At 33.4% G+C, this 17,723-nt stretch overlaps 2 protein-coding genes across 2 annotated transcripts; both read right to left on the bottom strand.

The window, feature by feature from the left end:
• Window positions 1-8,565: 8,565 nt before the first annotated feature.
• Window positions 8,566-11,635, bottom strand: LOC134281680 (fibroleukin-like). Its single transcript, XM_062764118.1, has 4 exons — window positions 11,629-11,635; window positions 10,412-10,579; window positions 9,104-9,360; window positions 8,566-8,950 (listed from the first exon to the last, which is right to left on the bottom strand). The coding sequence occupies exons 1-3, from the start codon at window positions 11,633-11,635 to the stop codon at window positions 9,104-9,106; spliced, it is 432 nt and encodes a 143-aa protein (XP_062620102.1). The 3' UTR covers window positions 8,566-8,950.
• Window positions 11,636-11,904: 269 nt separating this feature from the next.
• LOC134281669 (fibroleukin-like) lies at window positions 11,905-13,059 on the bottom strand. Its single transcript, XM_062764107.1, has 3 exons — window positions 12,417-13,059; window positions 12,188-12,327; window positions 11,905-12,018 (listed from the first exon to the last, which is right to left on the bottom strand). The coding sequence occupies exons 1-3, from the start codon at window positions 12,775-12,777 to the stop codon at window positions 11,905-11,907; spliced, it is 615 nt and encodes a 204-aa protein (XP_062620091.1). The 5' UTR covers window positions 12,778-13,059.
• Between the last annotated feature and the right edge of the window lie 4,664 nt (window positions 13,060-17,723).

Raw genomic sequence — 17,723 nt, 5'->3', positions numbered from 1 at the left:
ATGTGATGAAATACCAAACAACTATCTAGAGATTCCCACCCCAGAAGTGGCAGTTCATTATTCACATATGCGAGATATTGCGAGTTCCTTTTCACCAGTCGACACTTCAAAGAAAATCATGTTACTGATAGGAAGAGATCTTCCTCAAGCTCACCATGTGATAGAACAACGAATAGGACAGGAAGAGGAAACTTTCGCTCAAAGGTCACCATTAGGCTGGACGATTATCGGTGATACATGTTTATCTGGAAAACACATTCCGAAAGTCGCCACAGTGTACAAGACCTTTATTATTGAGAATGGTCGCAGAACTATTCTTGAACCTTGTGACCAGTCTTGGCATTCAGTGGAACTTGACTACAGATTCGTTCAAATTCAGCATTACAACAGAAGATAAACCACTGTCACGTAGAGGCGTACTTTCAATAGTGAACAGCATCTTTGATCCGTTAGGATTCCTCTCTCATGTGACTATCAATGGTAAACTTATCCTGCGAGAAGAAGTCACAGAAACTGTAGATTGGGATGAACTGCTACCAGACTACCTCATGTCACGATGGATAGAGCGGAGCTCATCACTCAAGGCTCTAGAAGATCTATGTATTCCCCGTGTGACTGTACCATACCTCAGTAAGGCTGTGAGAAAGGAACTTTGGACGTTTTGTGATGCATCAGAGAAAGCAGTAGCTGCTGTTTCTTATGTGAATGTACTCTACCCAGATGGTTCCTCTAAAACTGGATTTGTGCTCGGGAAGTCGAAGGTTGCACCAGTGTCTGGTCACACCATTCCACGCTTGGAACTTTGTGCAGCCGTGCTTGCCGTGGAAATTTCACAAACTGTCACAGAACATTTTGATGTAGTGTTTGATTCAGTGAAGTACTTTAGTGATAGTCGTGTTGTACTTGGCTATATAAACAATGACAAGCGACGATTCTTTATCTATGTATCTAACAGAGTGGAAAGAATACGGAGTTTCAGCAACCCAGATCAATGGCACTATATCCCGACTCATCTCAACCCTGCTGATGAAGGCACCAGAGGAGTGTCACAAGGAGACGTAGCTACAAGTACTTGGTTAAATGGACCAGTAGATGTTCATTTGAGTGATCAGAATGACCAAACCATAACCTTTCCACTAGTTGAACCTCAAGTAGACAAGGAAATCCGACCCACTTGTCTAAAGACAGAGTGCAGACCATTGTTGGGCACTTCAAGATTTGAGCGATTTTCTGACTGGGATCGTTTGGTGGAGAGTCTAGCATTATTAAAACGCTTTATAGTGTACAGGAAGGAAGACAAATCACTGATTTTGCCAAAATCACTGAGCTACTATCAACGGGCTGAGCACTTCTTGATCAAGACAGTGCAACAGGAAGTCTACCCTGAAGAAATTGACTGCTTGCGCTCAAGTCAACCATTACCGAAGAACAGCAGCATACTTACCTTAGACCCATTCATCGATGATGAAGGAATCATCCGAGTAGGTGGACGTTTGAAGCACCTGAAAACAGATGCTATCTGCAAAAATCCCATACTACTGTCAGGGAAGCACTACTTAGCAACCTTGTTGATTCGCAAATGCCATCAACTAGTTATGCATCAAGGTCGACATTTTACAGAAGGGAAAGTTAGATCAATGGGATACTGGATAACAGGCTGCAAGCGTCTCGTTTCTTCACTTATTCACAAGTGTGTAACTTGCAGAAAACAACGTAGGCAGTGCAGCACCCAGAAAATGTCTGACCTACCAGAAGATCGCATTGAACCAGGACAGCCACCGTTTACGTCAGTCGGTGTAGATATCTTCGGGCCATGGGAAGTGTTGACTCGTCGAACCAGAGGAGGTTCCGCAAACAGCAAAAGATGGGCAGCATTATTTACTTGTATGGTGACATGTGCCGTACACATTGAGGTCCTGGAGGAGATGTCTTCCTCATCCTTTATCAATGCCTTGCGTAGATTCACCGCCATACGAGGATGTGTGAAGGAGTATCGTTCGGACAGGGGAACCAACTTTATTGGTGCTGTTGATCCACTACGTATAAATGCTATCAACATAGAGGATCCACCAATCAAAGACTTGCTGTACTCAGGAGGATCTGTCTGGATCTTTAATCCCCCCCCCATGCGTCACACATGGGTGGCGTATGGGAGCGAATGATTGGGGTAACACGCCGTATCCTAGACAATATGCTAAAGGAACATGGCACTCACGGACTCACCCATGAAGTTTTATCTACCTTTCTTGCCGAAACGAGTGCAATTATAAATTCGCGCCCTCTGACCTACATTCCTATAGATTCAGACTCGCCTTTCATTCTCACTCCCAACATCTTGCTTACTCAAAAGACAGACACTATGAATGATGAAGTTTGCAACACAGATGCTAAGGATCTACTAAGAGTGCAGTGGAAAAGAGTTCAACACCTTTCCAAGATGTTTTGGGACAGATGGAAAAAAGAATATCTGCACACCTTACAGATTCGGAAGAAGTGACATCAAGATCAAAGAAACGTTAGTGTGGGTGATGTCGTACTGCTTAAGGACGTAGAAACTCATAGAAACATGTGGCCCCTGGGGCTTGTGATCAAGGTGTTTCCCGGTAAGGACAAGTTAATTCGCACGGTGGAAGTTCGTGTCAGCAAGGACGGAAAGACTCTTACATACATCAGACCGGTGACAGACTTTGTAGTTTTGTTAGAGGAATGAATTCTTGATAGTGAAAACTTTGTGATATCAAGACAGATATCAGACGGGGAGTGTTTTGGCTTCATTTTCAATTTTTCCTATTTTGACTATTCAGTGTATTTTTTTTAATAGAATCGTTTGAAGTACGAACTAATATTTTTCGTACGACTTAATTTGACGTTTAAGATTGGCGCCATACTTTGTTGATTTTTGTCTTTCTGTCGGAACCCTGACTATCTACAGTGTAAGTTGATAATACATTTTATTTTATGTTAAATCTCTTGGTCTTTATCTATTTTACTTGTGTGTTAAATGCTATAGATGCTAACTTTTGCATTTTCTTAATTTTTGTAAATCTATGAATTCCATGTGCTCAGGGTATGGTGCACCATTATGTACATCAGTTTTTTGAATCGTGTATTGTCACCTATATTTTTGAGTGAACACGTATTATTATCTTTTTGAAGCAATACGCTTAACTATTCTTACAATTTAAGAAATTTTATTATTGTGTAAATTATAAATCTGCTTGCTTTACTATTAAGAACACCTGTTTGTGAAAATTTTTCTACGGAAAGCCATAGCTGTCATTAATTTTTCTTATTTTGTTATATTACAGCTTTTTACCATATTCTCATATGGTTATCTTTCTGCTGAGTGTTGAATAAAGTCAGTATTGCGGCAGAATAATGCTGATCCAGCTTTTATGAAAGACAATGTTCGTCATGGCTTAAGGAATTAATTTGCAGATAATGCTTAAAACATTTGAATTCCGTGTGAAAAAAAAAAAAACACTTAAGTACCAAAGAGTTACATGTATATTAAATTTGGAGATCTTGAAAATAGATAGCTATACATGTATATATAGCTTAGAGAACAAAAATGATATTTTCTTTCATTTATTATTTCATTTGTTTTTAAAACTTATCTTTTTTATTAGAGTTTCACATTTCTCAATATTAGATAAATAGATTCAATATAAATATTTTTATCTACCCTCCATCCTCTCTCTCTCTCTCTCTCTCTCTCTCTCTCTCTCTCTCTCATCAGATTTACTTGACCAGCTCTATTTAAGTAAGAACATTAAGAACATTTTTTTTTTCATTTGGATGTTTTTGCTTGTTTTAATTTCTCTAAATTGAAGTGTCTTTGTGCAACACGAATATAAGACAAAACAACAATTTTAAAGTTTAATTTATTTAATCATGATTATAAGGTAGACGCTTTACATTTTTATTTTTTTTAAAAAATGAAATTCGTCATGAAATTATTTCAGGCAAAAAAAAGCTATAGATAAGAGATCTGAAAAAAGAAATTAAAGTCGGTTCAATTTTGCAGTTTTCCTTCTTTTCTTTTGTTTTTTTTCTTTGTTTTTCCTTTTTCTACATTAATCTTATTCCCAAAGTACAACAAATTTTTTTTTATTTAAAAATTCATAATTAAGCTGACGATTAAAAGTGTTTTTATTTGGTCATAAAATATCTCTTTTATAATCCGGGAGTAAATTCATGCGAACATGCAGCTGAAATGTGAAAAAAGTACGCAAAATGAATGTCCCTGTCTGGTACCCCTGTAACATCGATTGTTGACATCAGAGTTATCTCTCCTATTTTTATTTATAGAAAATACAAATAATCTTGACTATCGTTCTTACACATTCTTGCTAGATTTGTAGAAAACTTTGAAGATGTATGTTTAGTTTCAACATTTGTACAAATAATTCAACAACAGTTTAAACAGTATGCACTGATGAATCAATGTTTACGTGTGATCGACGCGATCGCGATGTATATTTGAGAATGGTGGAGCGGATCTTAAAGAAGTAGGAAGACAATTTTCCTTTGCAATTTCTTTTACGATATACCCTGTCTAAGATGTATTCTAAAAAGTATAAATAAGTAAATAAAATGTATCTAGAGTATAAAGGTTCATTATTCTATCAGAAAACACCTTGTCTACAGCTTCTATACATTTACGCATGTAGGAAAACTTGGTATTATTAGAGACGTATTTAATAATGTTTGTTAAGAAACCAGTTCTAAATGTTTTTATTTACATCTTTTAAAAATCAATGGATTTGGAGATTCAGATATTGATTAAATTAATATGTAAATGAAAATAAATTCCACGTGTTGGAAACAGCGATAAAAACTCTGGATGCGTCAAACGTCAAAACACGTGGTTGAAAAAAATCGAAGTTCACCGTCATTCTGCAACGTCACATCTTTATGACGTTATATCTCTGTTTTAGCATAAATGCCATAAGGACCCTTTTGTCATGGGCGCAATCATATATGTTCCAGTTCATTATCAGAACTACAAGATTTGTGTGTTATAGTGTAAAGCACAACGTATACAACTACACATGTACATGCTTTATAAAAAATAGGACTAATATCAATATAGACAAAACTAAAAAAGCATGAAATTTTGCTCCAAATTGCCAGGAAAAATGCATTTTAATATATATTTTTACAAAGATTTGTAAAACGATGCAAGTAATGGGTTGGGAACTAGCATATTCTTGGCTGGTAAAGCGTAAACTATGTAGATTGGATTTAAAAAAAAATAAATTTTGGATTATTAATTCTGCTAAATTTATGCATGAACTTAAAATAAAAAAAGAATCATAGATATATATTTAAGGAATAACTGTCTTATTTTTCGAATTCATGAAGTGATCAATGGATTGGCTTGTGTGATAATTTGCATAAAACGCCGCATAAAATTATCACACAAGCCAATCCATTGATCATCTTCATGAATTTGAAAAATCTGACAGTTATTCCTTATATTTACATGCTTTGATTCCGCCAATCCACGGTCTCCAAGCCTGCTTCTCTCTAGGTGTTGTACCACCCTGCACGTGGTTTTTTGTAACCGCGCCAAAACATTCATGAGGAAATCAATTACATTTACAATTGTTAATTTTATCTCGGACAAAGACATTGGAAATGTAAATATATATATATCTAAATTCACAAATGTCTTAATGAAGAAATAAAAAAAAAGACCTTTTTTATTTTAACTCTTATAATTATTTATTTTTACATATTTTATAGTGATATTGATCCCTTTAGTGAATCGATACAAATGTTCTTTAGTATTTGTGTTAAGTTATTTTTGTGACGAAAGCATTTTAAATATGTGCCTTTCAAACTGCATTATTTCCAAGAAAAATGTGATTTAGAAAAACATAGTTCTACCAAAAATAGCAGATATCAGAGGTGAATCATTACTTCCCTTACTTATGCAGCAATATACCTTCATCACCTGCATACGGAGTATTTATATCTCAGTTGTTTCGATACGCAAGAGCATGCTCTACGTATGAACAATTTCTTAAACGAGGTAAATTATTGACAAGCAAGTTGATGAAACAAGAATATCAACAGTCTCGTTTAAAGTCATCATTTCGTAAATTCTATGGTCGATACAATGACCTTGTCAGCAAATACAATTTATCATTGAATGAAATGCTGACTGACGTTTTTCATACCACTTGTTAGTCCATTATTTATACACTGAATTGACCACGGATTTTTTTCCGTTATTTCCTGATTATGACAACGAGCACACGGCGGGTGTGACCGGTCCGCAGGGGATGCTCACTCCTCCATGGCACCTGATCCCACCTCTGATGTTTCGGAGGTCCGTGTTTGCTCTGCTCTTATTTTGTATATTTGTTCAATGGACGTTGAGATTGAATACTGTTCGTTATTTCCATATCCTTCTTGGCATAATAACAGACCCTTGAATGATTGAAATCCACTATATTTTTCCCTCAACCATATGCATACACATAAACTTCAAGATTCATGGTCATGGATCTAAGTAAATATTATCAAATGAACATTTGTTTTGCTATTATATATTTATTTCACAAAAATACATAATTTGAAATTGAAATTAAAGCTGTTCATGTAGATTGACAAACAAATTCATCTCAATTTTTAAAAGAAATAATAAGTACCAAATTAGATTTTGCTAACATTGACAGAAAACTTAAAAATATAAAATATAATTTGTGTTGTTATGGACTTTGACAATGACATTTTGAATGTTATACTATTTTTTCTATTATATTTAAATGGACGTTTTATTTATTTTCAGAAATAGTCTATCCAATTTAAGGTAAGGTTATATACCTTTGTGACTGATTTGCTATTTGAATAGATATCAAGAGTAAATACATGCAAATATTTCAGGAATTAAAATCCATTCAATTTCAGTCTTCATTTAAGCACAGTACAAAGGGATATAATTCATAAATCATCTACGGTCTAAATCAATCAATAATTCTTTTCTCTATAATTCATGTAATTGAATAGACAAATATCAATTGAAATTTGCGATTTGTAGATAACTACAAATTAATTTCTATGTTTTAATAAATAAATAAATCATTATCAAACACATTTGATATATGTTTTATTAATGAAATTTGTTTTTCCTCAACCTAATTCTTATAAATACGAATAAACTGCATGTGACATATGAAACTATTGATACAATTCGGTTAATACTAAAACAGTCGCTGTAAGCATTTAATATATGTGACACCCGGGTTTTTTAAGACAATAGCGAATGAAACTACCATATCTTTTTTTCAATGTTTTTTTTTTTTAAATTCGTGCATTTAAAATACTTATTTAAAATCAAATAAAAATTTCCGAGGAGGAAGACGCTTGATTAATAATTGATTTTTAAACATAATTTATATTTTATTTGGTAGTTGTTTTCATTAAATGCTTCCCCATCGTTTGTATTCTGATAAACAATAAATATGTTTTCTTGAAGAAAATTAAATAAATGTAAAAATTGAATTATGTATTACATGTATACGATGAAAGGCTTCTAGTGAAGAGATAAAATTAATTTAGTGATTTGAAAAATTAAAAATGAATTGATTGAATAACGTGTATAAAACCATATGGTTTCGGTTTGTCGATGTGTTTTAGATCATGATCAGCAAATCACAACTCCTTGGGTCTTCCTGTCTAACAGAATAATAACCTCGAATGTATTACGTATACATCATGACATCTCCATGCTCTTCACCCCCTTTACCCAAACTTTGAAACAAATGAGAAAAGATATTTTGTTTGTGGACTTTGAGTTTAATTTCATTGAAGTAAAGCTAATAATACCTAAAATACGTATTATGGAAAGGACTTTCAACCCCGTCTATCTTTCATAAATAGAAACTCCATGTTGTTTGAATATCATTAACCAGTGATATTTTAAAATACGTCAATTTTGTTTTTCTGACCTGTGACACGATGGTGCGAGATAATGATAATTTCAAACATCTTTAATGTCCAATGACAGAAAAGTTGTTTAATTCCTGTCAGGGTTATGAACTTCTAATCACTAAAAGTTGTTTGTCTTGACACAGAGCCAAGGTTATTCTGTTAAGAAGAAGGTCACTGACAGAAGAAATATTTTATTTACTACGCTATGAATTAGTAAATGAAAATCATTGGAGGCTCTTACTTGAAACATAGATTACTTATGATTTGGGGTTTTGTCATGACCCTGATCAAATGTATTTCTGACAAAAAAAAATGTTTAAGTATAACTTTATAATTAAAATTTATTGGAGGCTCATGCTGGGAAGAAAGGTTGTTGACATTAGAAAGTGCAGTGACCTTGACCCAAGGTCTGTACTTCCTGTCCATAGCTTCAACGGAAGACCTACTTGTTGCTTTGCAACGAGCTCGGCGCAGGTTTTTACTATTTTTTCTGTCTATCGCTGCATTTGTAAACAAAAATTTTTTTTTTATTTTATTTCAAATACATACTTCTAAATTTCGGTGCTTACAATAACCTGGACCTTCGAGAAGATAACAATTAACAAAATGCCAAATTATATCAGAAATTTAAACTAGAATAGAAGTAAAACACAGATATGTTTTTGTCAACCGATCCAAGCAGAACTATTTACTTCGATTGATATACAGGAAAAAGATAATTGAAATTTTAAATGAAAAAAGGTCATTTATTGACAAAATGACGAAACTACTAATACCATAATATACTTTTTGTAAGAAAAGTTAATAACACTCTATGAGCAAAATCATCTTAGTGTACTATGTAAAATGATTATCAAAATAAAATCTATATTTCATAGAAGTAAGCTTTTTTAATCACACATAAAAATTGTATAATTGTACTATTAAACTATGCATCGTTGTATTATTGAGGACGTAATTCTTTTGCATTATTATATCAATTTCTTTCCTCCTGTATAATCTGCATCTGTAGACAAAAACAGAGAAAAAGATCAACTAGAAAAGAAATATCAACAATAAAGTTCATATTTATTATGCCGAAACCTGTTGTTTTAAAATATAAAACGATCAGGAAATGCATAATGAATGTGTTTGATTACAAAATAACAGAATGGTTTACCTAGTGAAGTTTAATTAACATCATGGTCTCCCTTACTGAGGATCCGTCCTCTACTATAGGTTTCCATGGAGCGGCCCACATTGCCGGGGGCCAGGGACCGTTAAGGTAGGCGAGGTGGCAGTAGTTAAACCACCAGCCTCCTTCATTAGCTGCGGCACAGTTCGGACCCATAGCTCCGTCATTATCCCTGTCTGGAGTGGAGAAGAACATTCCAGACAGATCTCTCGTAGACTTCCCAGTGTCTAACATAGCGTCTCCTGTAGAAGTAAAGGTAACACCTGGATTATATCAATCAACCTAATGTCATCTCTCTCTTCTTTTCGTTATGATTTTTTTAAAAATTGACTATAAAGGAATACGAACGACCAATGCAAAAATATCTTGTCTGATATGTTATATCCCTATTTTTTGCTGCACGATATATCTACATATCTTTTATCTATGCTTTGATGTCTATTTGGTATAACTACACCACATTGGACTTTTAATAAATAAATAAAAAGGAATCTCGAAAAAAAATGATAAGAAAATTAGATCGTTATTTTTAAAAAAAATATAGATAAATTGCCGATAATTAATTTAAAAAAGAATGAAACCAAAAGAACTAAATGCGGTATATTATATATATTTGCCCCCACAAAAGTCAAATTTTGAAAACTTCCTGAAATGTTCTGAATTAAATAAATTGTATGAGAAATATAAATTAACAGAAAATATTATAGTCTATTCAAAATTTCTGTTTTTATAACGTCACAAACTAGTCCGATTTTATATCCTTTTTCAGAAAGAGGACAAAATGGACATTATTTCAACATTTTTAGTATTCAAATTTATAGATCGCAAGTATGTTCAGGAAGAATATTGAAATATTTCATTGATATTATCATTCTACACATTATATCAAAATATCGATCCTGAACACACATGCACTCGATGTTTTTACTCAAAATATCGACGAAATATGTACATTTTTCTGTAAAATTCATAAAAACTGAATTTTACATAATGTTTGTGACGACATTACGTACATATGGCGTTATTACTTATAAAAATATCCAGTGCTTTGAAGTCAACATATACTCCCATGTCTAAGAACTAAATATATCTCCATTAAATTTTGATTTGGGGGGTACATATTGGTTATTACCGAAAAAGTCCTTTAACAAATCATTATTTTTATTAACTATGTAAAATGTTGCATGAACTTTAAATACAAAAAACCCCAACTTTTCTTTTAAACGCTAATACTCTCTCTCTCTCTCTCTCTCTCTCTCTCTCTCTCTCTCATATCATTTATCAATTACTAACCTAATGTCCCGGTAGCTGGCCCGCCAAGGAAAAGTTTGTATTTGCCTGATTCATCACTAATAGCAAACTGTTGATAGAGTTCATACAGAGTTGTGCCATTTCTTAATGTGATGGAGACGTATAGAGATGAGTTTCTTCCCTTTGTCAACTGCTGAATAACGTCGTTTCCTACAATACATGTACGTAATGTGTATTGTTAGAAATGAATTAAGGGGATGAAGGACCTTTAGCTGAAAAAATACCTGTCATTTAATTTTTTTCATATTTTGTATATATCTTATTTAGTATGTCCTACATACAATAAAGCAGACATATCAATAGGTTTCTAGACTTATTTCTGAGATATTGAGTGACAAATACCATACCCCACAGTGTCTGAGTGGAGTTTTTATTCTCCGTGTTTCTGGGTCCATTACTCGGTCGATAATTGAAATTTTTCACCATAGATAAAAAATATACCTGCGGAAATGTGTCTTTTAAAATATTTTAGAGTATGAATAGGGTTAAAAATTCGAAAAAGCAAGATTCTTTTGTAACACTACATCTGGAGACGGAAATTTACGACTTTTTTAGGACAACTTAAACCATGAAAAAATTAATTTGCAAAAAATCCTATCATTCAATATTTGAAAATTTACGTCGAAGTTCAAGGTCGTCATTGTATTGATTAACTGTAAAAATATTGATTGGTGAAGCTGAGCTCAATATTGCACGGGGCAAAGTTAAACGAGTCATGATCATGAGAAAAACGTGTCATGTTTACATTTCTCGAGTACGGGAAAACCCAACTATGACGTCACACATTCCTGATATAAGCGAAATATAAGACAAAACAACAGAACTTTTCCGTCAACAACCATGTAAAAATATTTTTTGCGTTCTGAAATTTACAAAATACCCTACCATGTACATATAATGGCCCGTTTTTATGATTTTATACTACCCGTTTTTACCGTGTATGATCTTACTGAACTAAGAGATCCACTATGACGTCAACGATACGCTGGACGCGCAGTGTAGAAGAAACAGAAGAGCGGATTAATCTATTCCGTAATTTGATAATATTTGCAAGAAATTTTAAATGTTTTCAGATATTTTTATACTAGATGGTGAACGCAAACAAACAGTCAAAAAAATTATACAAGTACTGTGGTTTCAATCTCGTTTTGTACATATTTTATCAGAGATTATGACGTAAATCAACTGAGTCACGTGACCATACATCCTTCATCCCCTTAAATTTTTGGAGTATAACATACGTCTAGAATGAGAATAAATTAGGATTTCAAGAATGTCAGACTTTAATTAAAATTTGTAGTTTCCCCATACCTTAAACCAATGTTATTTTTAACTCTACGATTTAAAAAAAAAATAACATCAGATTTGTGTTATTTTTACTACACTCGTAGTGATAGTGTTATCAAACTGTATTTGAAAAATCATATATTCATGGTACATACCCTGAATTCATCATGCTATTGTAGAGTGAGAGATTAACACAAGTACTTTCCAATCCAGTAGGAGTGGTTAGGACTCCCGAACCCAGTCTTGTACTCCGCCCACGTTCTGTTAAATCTCACAGATCCGCCCACACGTCTCTGAATTGCCTTTGGGTTGAAAAAAGAAATAAATGCTTCATTTACGGTATTGTTTATTTCTTAATATATATGTATTTTATCTACTGATTAGCCCGCATGTTACATGTACAAATGGAATTTTAAATAAAATTAAAATAGACAAAGGTAATAAAAAGAAAGATATCGAAAGAAATCTTACTGTCCACCCACCGCCCTCGGTTTCCATGTCACAATACACGCTGACTTGGGTCTGGTTTTCAAACGGATGAATTTCATAGACACCAGACTGTGTTTGTCCCTTTATAAAGTGGTCCTTACAATCCTTATTGAGTTTGACATCTGTATGACAAAAGACGTCATAAACATTATGATTTAAAAAAGAAGAAAACGTGGAACAATAAGAAGAGAGGAACAGAAAGAGAATGCACCTTCGTAAATTTCGGCGATTTTTTTAGTAAACCTCTTTTCAAGTTCCTGAATCTTTTCCTGGCAATTACTGTTTACTCTTTTCTGCTCCTCAGTCAGAGAATCAACCTTTCTTTGTAACATTTCTATGTTTTTCTTCACAGAATTGACGTCATCCAGAGCTGCCATGACGTCGTTGACAACGGATACCCGTATTCGTGTCTCTTGATTGACGAGCTGACGGAGGATATCGATCTCCTTTACGCCATTTCTTTCGTTTATCAGAGCAGTGGAGTTCTGATCGTTAGTACCGGTTAACAAGGAAGCCGTCCTGATTTTTGATACAGACATGAAAATCAGTACAAGAACTAAAAACATCGTCATCCTTTCAATTTTGTTGTGAGATTACCAGAGGAAAAGAATTTTGTGCAGCAGTTAGATATTGCACATTGTATATATAGAGACATTTGGGGATTTCCTCATTCAAATGATGTCATAAGGTGTATAAAGAGATGCCTAGATAATGCCCAAAAATGTAGTTAGTAAACATCAGAATACTTGACAGGGCTACCCTTGACAGTACTTGATGTGTGCAGTATAACAGGAATGACGCATACTGTGATAAAGAGATGTCTAGATAATGCGCAAAAATTTAGTGTGTAAACATCAGAATACTTGGGAGTTCCTATTGTTTGAAGTATAACGGGAAACACGTTTATTGCGACGAAAGATAATTATCTCACAAAGATACTTCTTATTATATCATTATGTCATTAACTTGTTTACTTAAGGTAAAAGTATAAACAATAACAAAGTCAGAAGTACTTAAGCAATAGAAACTATTTACTTTTTCCTGAAGATAAAGGAAACAAAGCACTATTTACGACCACATGCTAAGTATTTACGTCACACCTAATTATAATGTTATCTCTGGCTATATGTAACAAAGGACATCCGAAACTTAAATCTGAAATACTATGCTATATTTTGTTTTTAAACTGCCTGTTTTTTTTTTTACATAAGCTGTAGACATTGATGCAAAAGTTTGTTCAATTATTATAATATTAATATGGTACTAGTAAAAAATGTTCCAAAAATTTTCAAATAAATTGTTCGTTCTAAACTCATAGGTTTATAATTAATGATATGAAATACCACAAAATACTAGTTAGTCGATTATTTATGTACTGATTTGATGACGGATCCCGATCATGAGAATGAACACACAGTGGCTGTGACCGGTCGGCAGTTGATGCTAAATCGTATTTGCTCTACTTCTGTTTTGTATTATTTTATGGACTTTAAATCTTGAATACTGTTCGTTATCTCCCTTTGTATCATTCACAAGAAATTTTATATGACTATATATTGAATGGAAATGTCTATGTAACTATTTAAGATGACAAATTAATAAATGCAATTTGATCCACATGAAAACATTTGTTTCTACATTTTTCTTTTTAAAACACCATTTATTCCTTCACATGTAAATTATTGTTAAAAATGAATGCAGCGTTTTCTGCGACGCTCCATTTCTACCATGAAACTTTTCTAATTCTTATTATGTACTTTTTGGTCTTTTGATATTAACAACATCACGGAGCATTTATGAAAAGATTTTTCATAATCACAAAAGATCCTGCAGGACTTGTTCTAAATCAGTTATCTTTGAACTCATGATAGTATCTTTATTACTCTGAATCTCACTCAAAGGAGAAACGAAGGGAGCTGATTGACTCCTGTCATAACCTTACGAAAGTACCCTGACTTCCACTTCCGCAAACATGTAACCTTACAACTCTAGAATTGATGCATTCTCCCCACACTGTGAAAATCTTAACTGAGCGATGTCACGGTTTCTATGCATAAGTCCTGGTTACTGCATCAAAAATATGTAACCCCTGGTAGACCTCTTTAATAGATATAGGTTATGCATTAGCAAAGTTCCAGACCACTTGGTTTAAAGTAAATGAACTCAAGTTATAATTGTCAGTCCAAGTAAGGGGATTTCTGAATTATAATAAACAAAACAGTGGTGTGATATTTTTTATATCATTTATTTAAAAGCAAAGAAAGGAACAAATATTTAGATATTTTTTTATCAAAAAATTTATATAATTTCATAGTAAGAAAGTTTAAGTTATCTTTCTTTATTTTGATGTTCCTAAAATTCTGCTTGACGTTGAATAAATATATTTCATTTCAAAGCACATTAGATTAAAAAAGGTTTAAAAGGTCCCAAACTTAAAAACATTCTACTTTCACTTTGGATCGAACTGGGGTTCCAACTTCTCCAACGAATCATTACAAGTTGTAAGTCTCAGATTTATAGGGACTTATTCTTTTCCCCTTTAAACATATATAACCCCATTTCAAACTATTCAAGCAACTAAACGTCCATTTTTTCCTAAAACATTATTTGCTGCTGTCATAGAAGTAAACAAGTGTTACTCTTGCATCACAAGTAATATCATTTGGTGCTCTTTCTAAAAACAATATTCAAAAATTCTAGTATAAATAAATAATTTTTAAAGACCCTTGTTAAATTTTTCGATACATACTGTTTTAATATTGGAATATGAATTGTACTATTAATACTGGAATATGAATTTTACCCTTAATTCACATAAATTAAACAAAAACAATTTATTGAAATTTGAGGGCGAGACAGCCTCTTGACAACGGGCTGAGACATAGATATCTCAGCCCCGAGGGCGAGACAGCCCCTTGACAACGGGCTGAGACATAGATATCTCAGCCCCGAGGGCGAGACAGCCATTCTTCCTAGGCGCTGTCTCATGCATTTAGTCCAAAGGGTCTGTATCAGGGGAGGTGCATTAAAAGGTATAAATGCTATAAAATTAGAATTTAATTCAATGTTGAAATCCACGGAAAGAAAAGTTGCCACTGTAAGATGTATTAAAAAAAACCATATTTATTCTAATTCTCAGCCCAGACATCATCATTCTGCAGAGCTCGTAAAAAAGAACAAAACATGTCTGATTTTCAATTTATTACAACACAGATAATGTACAGCTTTTATTTGGGAGCATTCAGTAAAGAGAATTAATGAAACTTTTAATCCTTCAGGAGTTCAACCCCAAACTTCTCAAAACATAATCCTTCACAATTTTTTTTTCTGTTTGATCTATGTAGGATCTCCCATGATTTGTAGTTGGATATTATTTTTATCCAACAAATTGTGTGATTTTTATCCCCGACCAAATCGAACAAAAAAAACCATGGGAAATTCTTTTCATCCCATGTTTAATACTTCACAATCCATGGTTTACACAGGCTTGTATATATAGGACTCCACTTTAATTTCCTTCCTTTGGTAAACCCATTATGACTCACATCTGTGGGATACAAAATCAATATCACATGAGCTATATAAAAAGGGTAAAGGGATACACTTGGGGCAATAAACATTATTAAAAAAAACAAGGAAAAGATTCCCATGATGAATTTTAAAAATTGGTTATTTTATCAGAGATGTTTCATCTGACTAATGGGTTGTCTTTGTAAATTTGTGGTAAAACCAGTTTGAATATCCATCTGTTAGAAATTGAAAAAAAATAAAACAATTAAATAATATTTAAAAATAAAATCGACTCTTAGAATTTTTCATAGCCGTTTCAAATGTTTAAGGAAATATCAAAGAGTAAATTTGTTTTTTTAAGATGAAGTGTTGTTTACCTAGTGGCGTTTAATTAACATCATTGTTCCCCTGATCAGTAAGATGAGGTGTTGTTTACCTAATGGCTTTTAATTAAAATCATTGTTCCCCTGATAAGTAAAATGAGGTGTTGTTTACAAAATGGCGTTTTTTTAACATCATTGTTCCTATGATCAGTAAGATGAAGTGATGTTTACCTAGTGGCGTTTTATTAACATCATTGAGGATCTGATCAGTAAGATGAGGTGTTGTTTACCTAATGGCGTTTTATTAACATCATGGTTTTCCTGATCAGTAAGAAAAAGTGTTGTTTACCTAGTTGCGTTTAATTAACATCATTGTTCCCCTGATCAGTAAGATGAAGAGTTGTTTACTTAGAGGCGTTTTATAAACATCATTGTTCCCCTGATCAGTAAGATGAAGAGTTGTTTACTTAGAGGCGTTTTATTTACATCATTGTTCCCCTGATCAGTAACATGAAAAGTTGTTTACCTAGTGACGTTTTATTAACATCATTGTTCCCCTGATCAGTTAGATGAAAAGTTGTTTACCTAGTGACGTTTTATTAACATCATTGTTCCCCTGATCAGTAACATGAAGTGTTGTTTACCTAGTGGCGTTTTATTAACATCATTGTTCCCCTGATCAATAAGACGAAGTGTTGTTTATCTAGTGGTGGTTTATTAACATTATTTTTCTCCTGATCAGTAGATAAAGTATTGTTTACTTAGTGGCGTTTTATAAACATCATTGTTTCCCTGATCAGTAAGATTAAGTGTTGTTTACCTAGTGGTGTTTAATTAACATTATTCTTCCCCTGATCAATAAGATAAAGTGTTTTTTACCTAGTGGCGTATTATTAACATCATTGTTCCCCTGATCAGTAAGATGAAAAGTTGTTTACCTAGTGACGTTTTATTAACATCATTGTTCCCCTGATCAGTAAGATGAAGTGTTGTTTACCTAGTGACGTTTAATTAACATCATTGTTCCCCTGATCAGTAACATGAAGTGTTGTTTGCCTAGTGGCGTTTTATTAACATCATTGTTCCCCTGATCAGTAACATGAAAAGTTGTTTACCTAGTGACGTTTAATTAACATTATTCTTCCCCTGATCAATAAGATAAAGTGTTTTTTACCTAGTGGTGTTTAATTAACGTCATTGTTCCCCTGATCAGTAAGATGAAGTGTTGTTTACTTAGTGGCGTTTTATAAACATCATTGTTCCCCTGATCAGTAACATGAAGTGTTGTTTGCCTAGTGGCGTTTTATTAACATCATTGTTCCCCTGATCACTAAGATGAAGAGTTGTTTACCTAGTGGCGTTCAATTAACATTATTGTTCCCCTTATCAGTAAAATAAAGTGTTGTGTACTTAGTGGCGTTTTATAAACATCATAGTTCCCCTGATCAGTTAAATGAAATGTTGTTTACCTAGTGGCGTTTAATTAACATCATTCTTCCCCTGATCAGTAAGATGAAGTGTTGTTTACCTCCCAGATAGCAAGACTATGTTGGGCCAACATTGGCAAACGGTTGTATGGTTGGCGTTGGGGGAACAACGTTGGGCCAGCGTTGGACCAATGTCACCATGCCAACCTCCTCGACCATGACAGAATTCCTATGTTGGCCCAACGTCGGTCCAACGTT

Source organism: Saccostrea cucullata, unplaced genomic scaffold, assembly GCF_032062105.1.
Source record: "Saccostrea cucullata isolate Sc308-1 unplaced genomic scaffold, CSIRO_AGI_Scuc_v1 ctg3955, whole genome shotgun sequence".
Taxonomy (NCBI): domain Eukaryota; kingdom Metazoa; phylum Mollusca; class Bivalvia; order Ostreida; family Ostreidae; genus Saccostrea; species Saccostrea cuccullata.
This window is presented reverse-complemented; position numbering and strand designations above follow the sequence as displayed.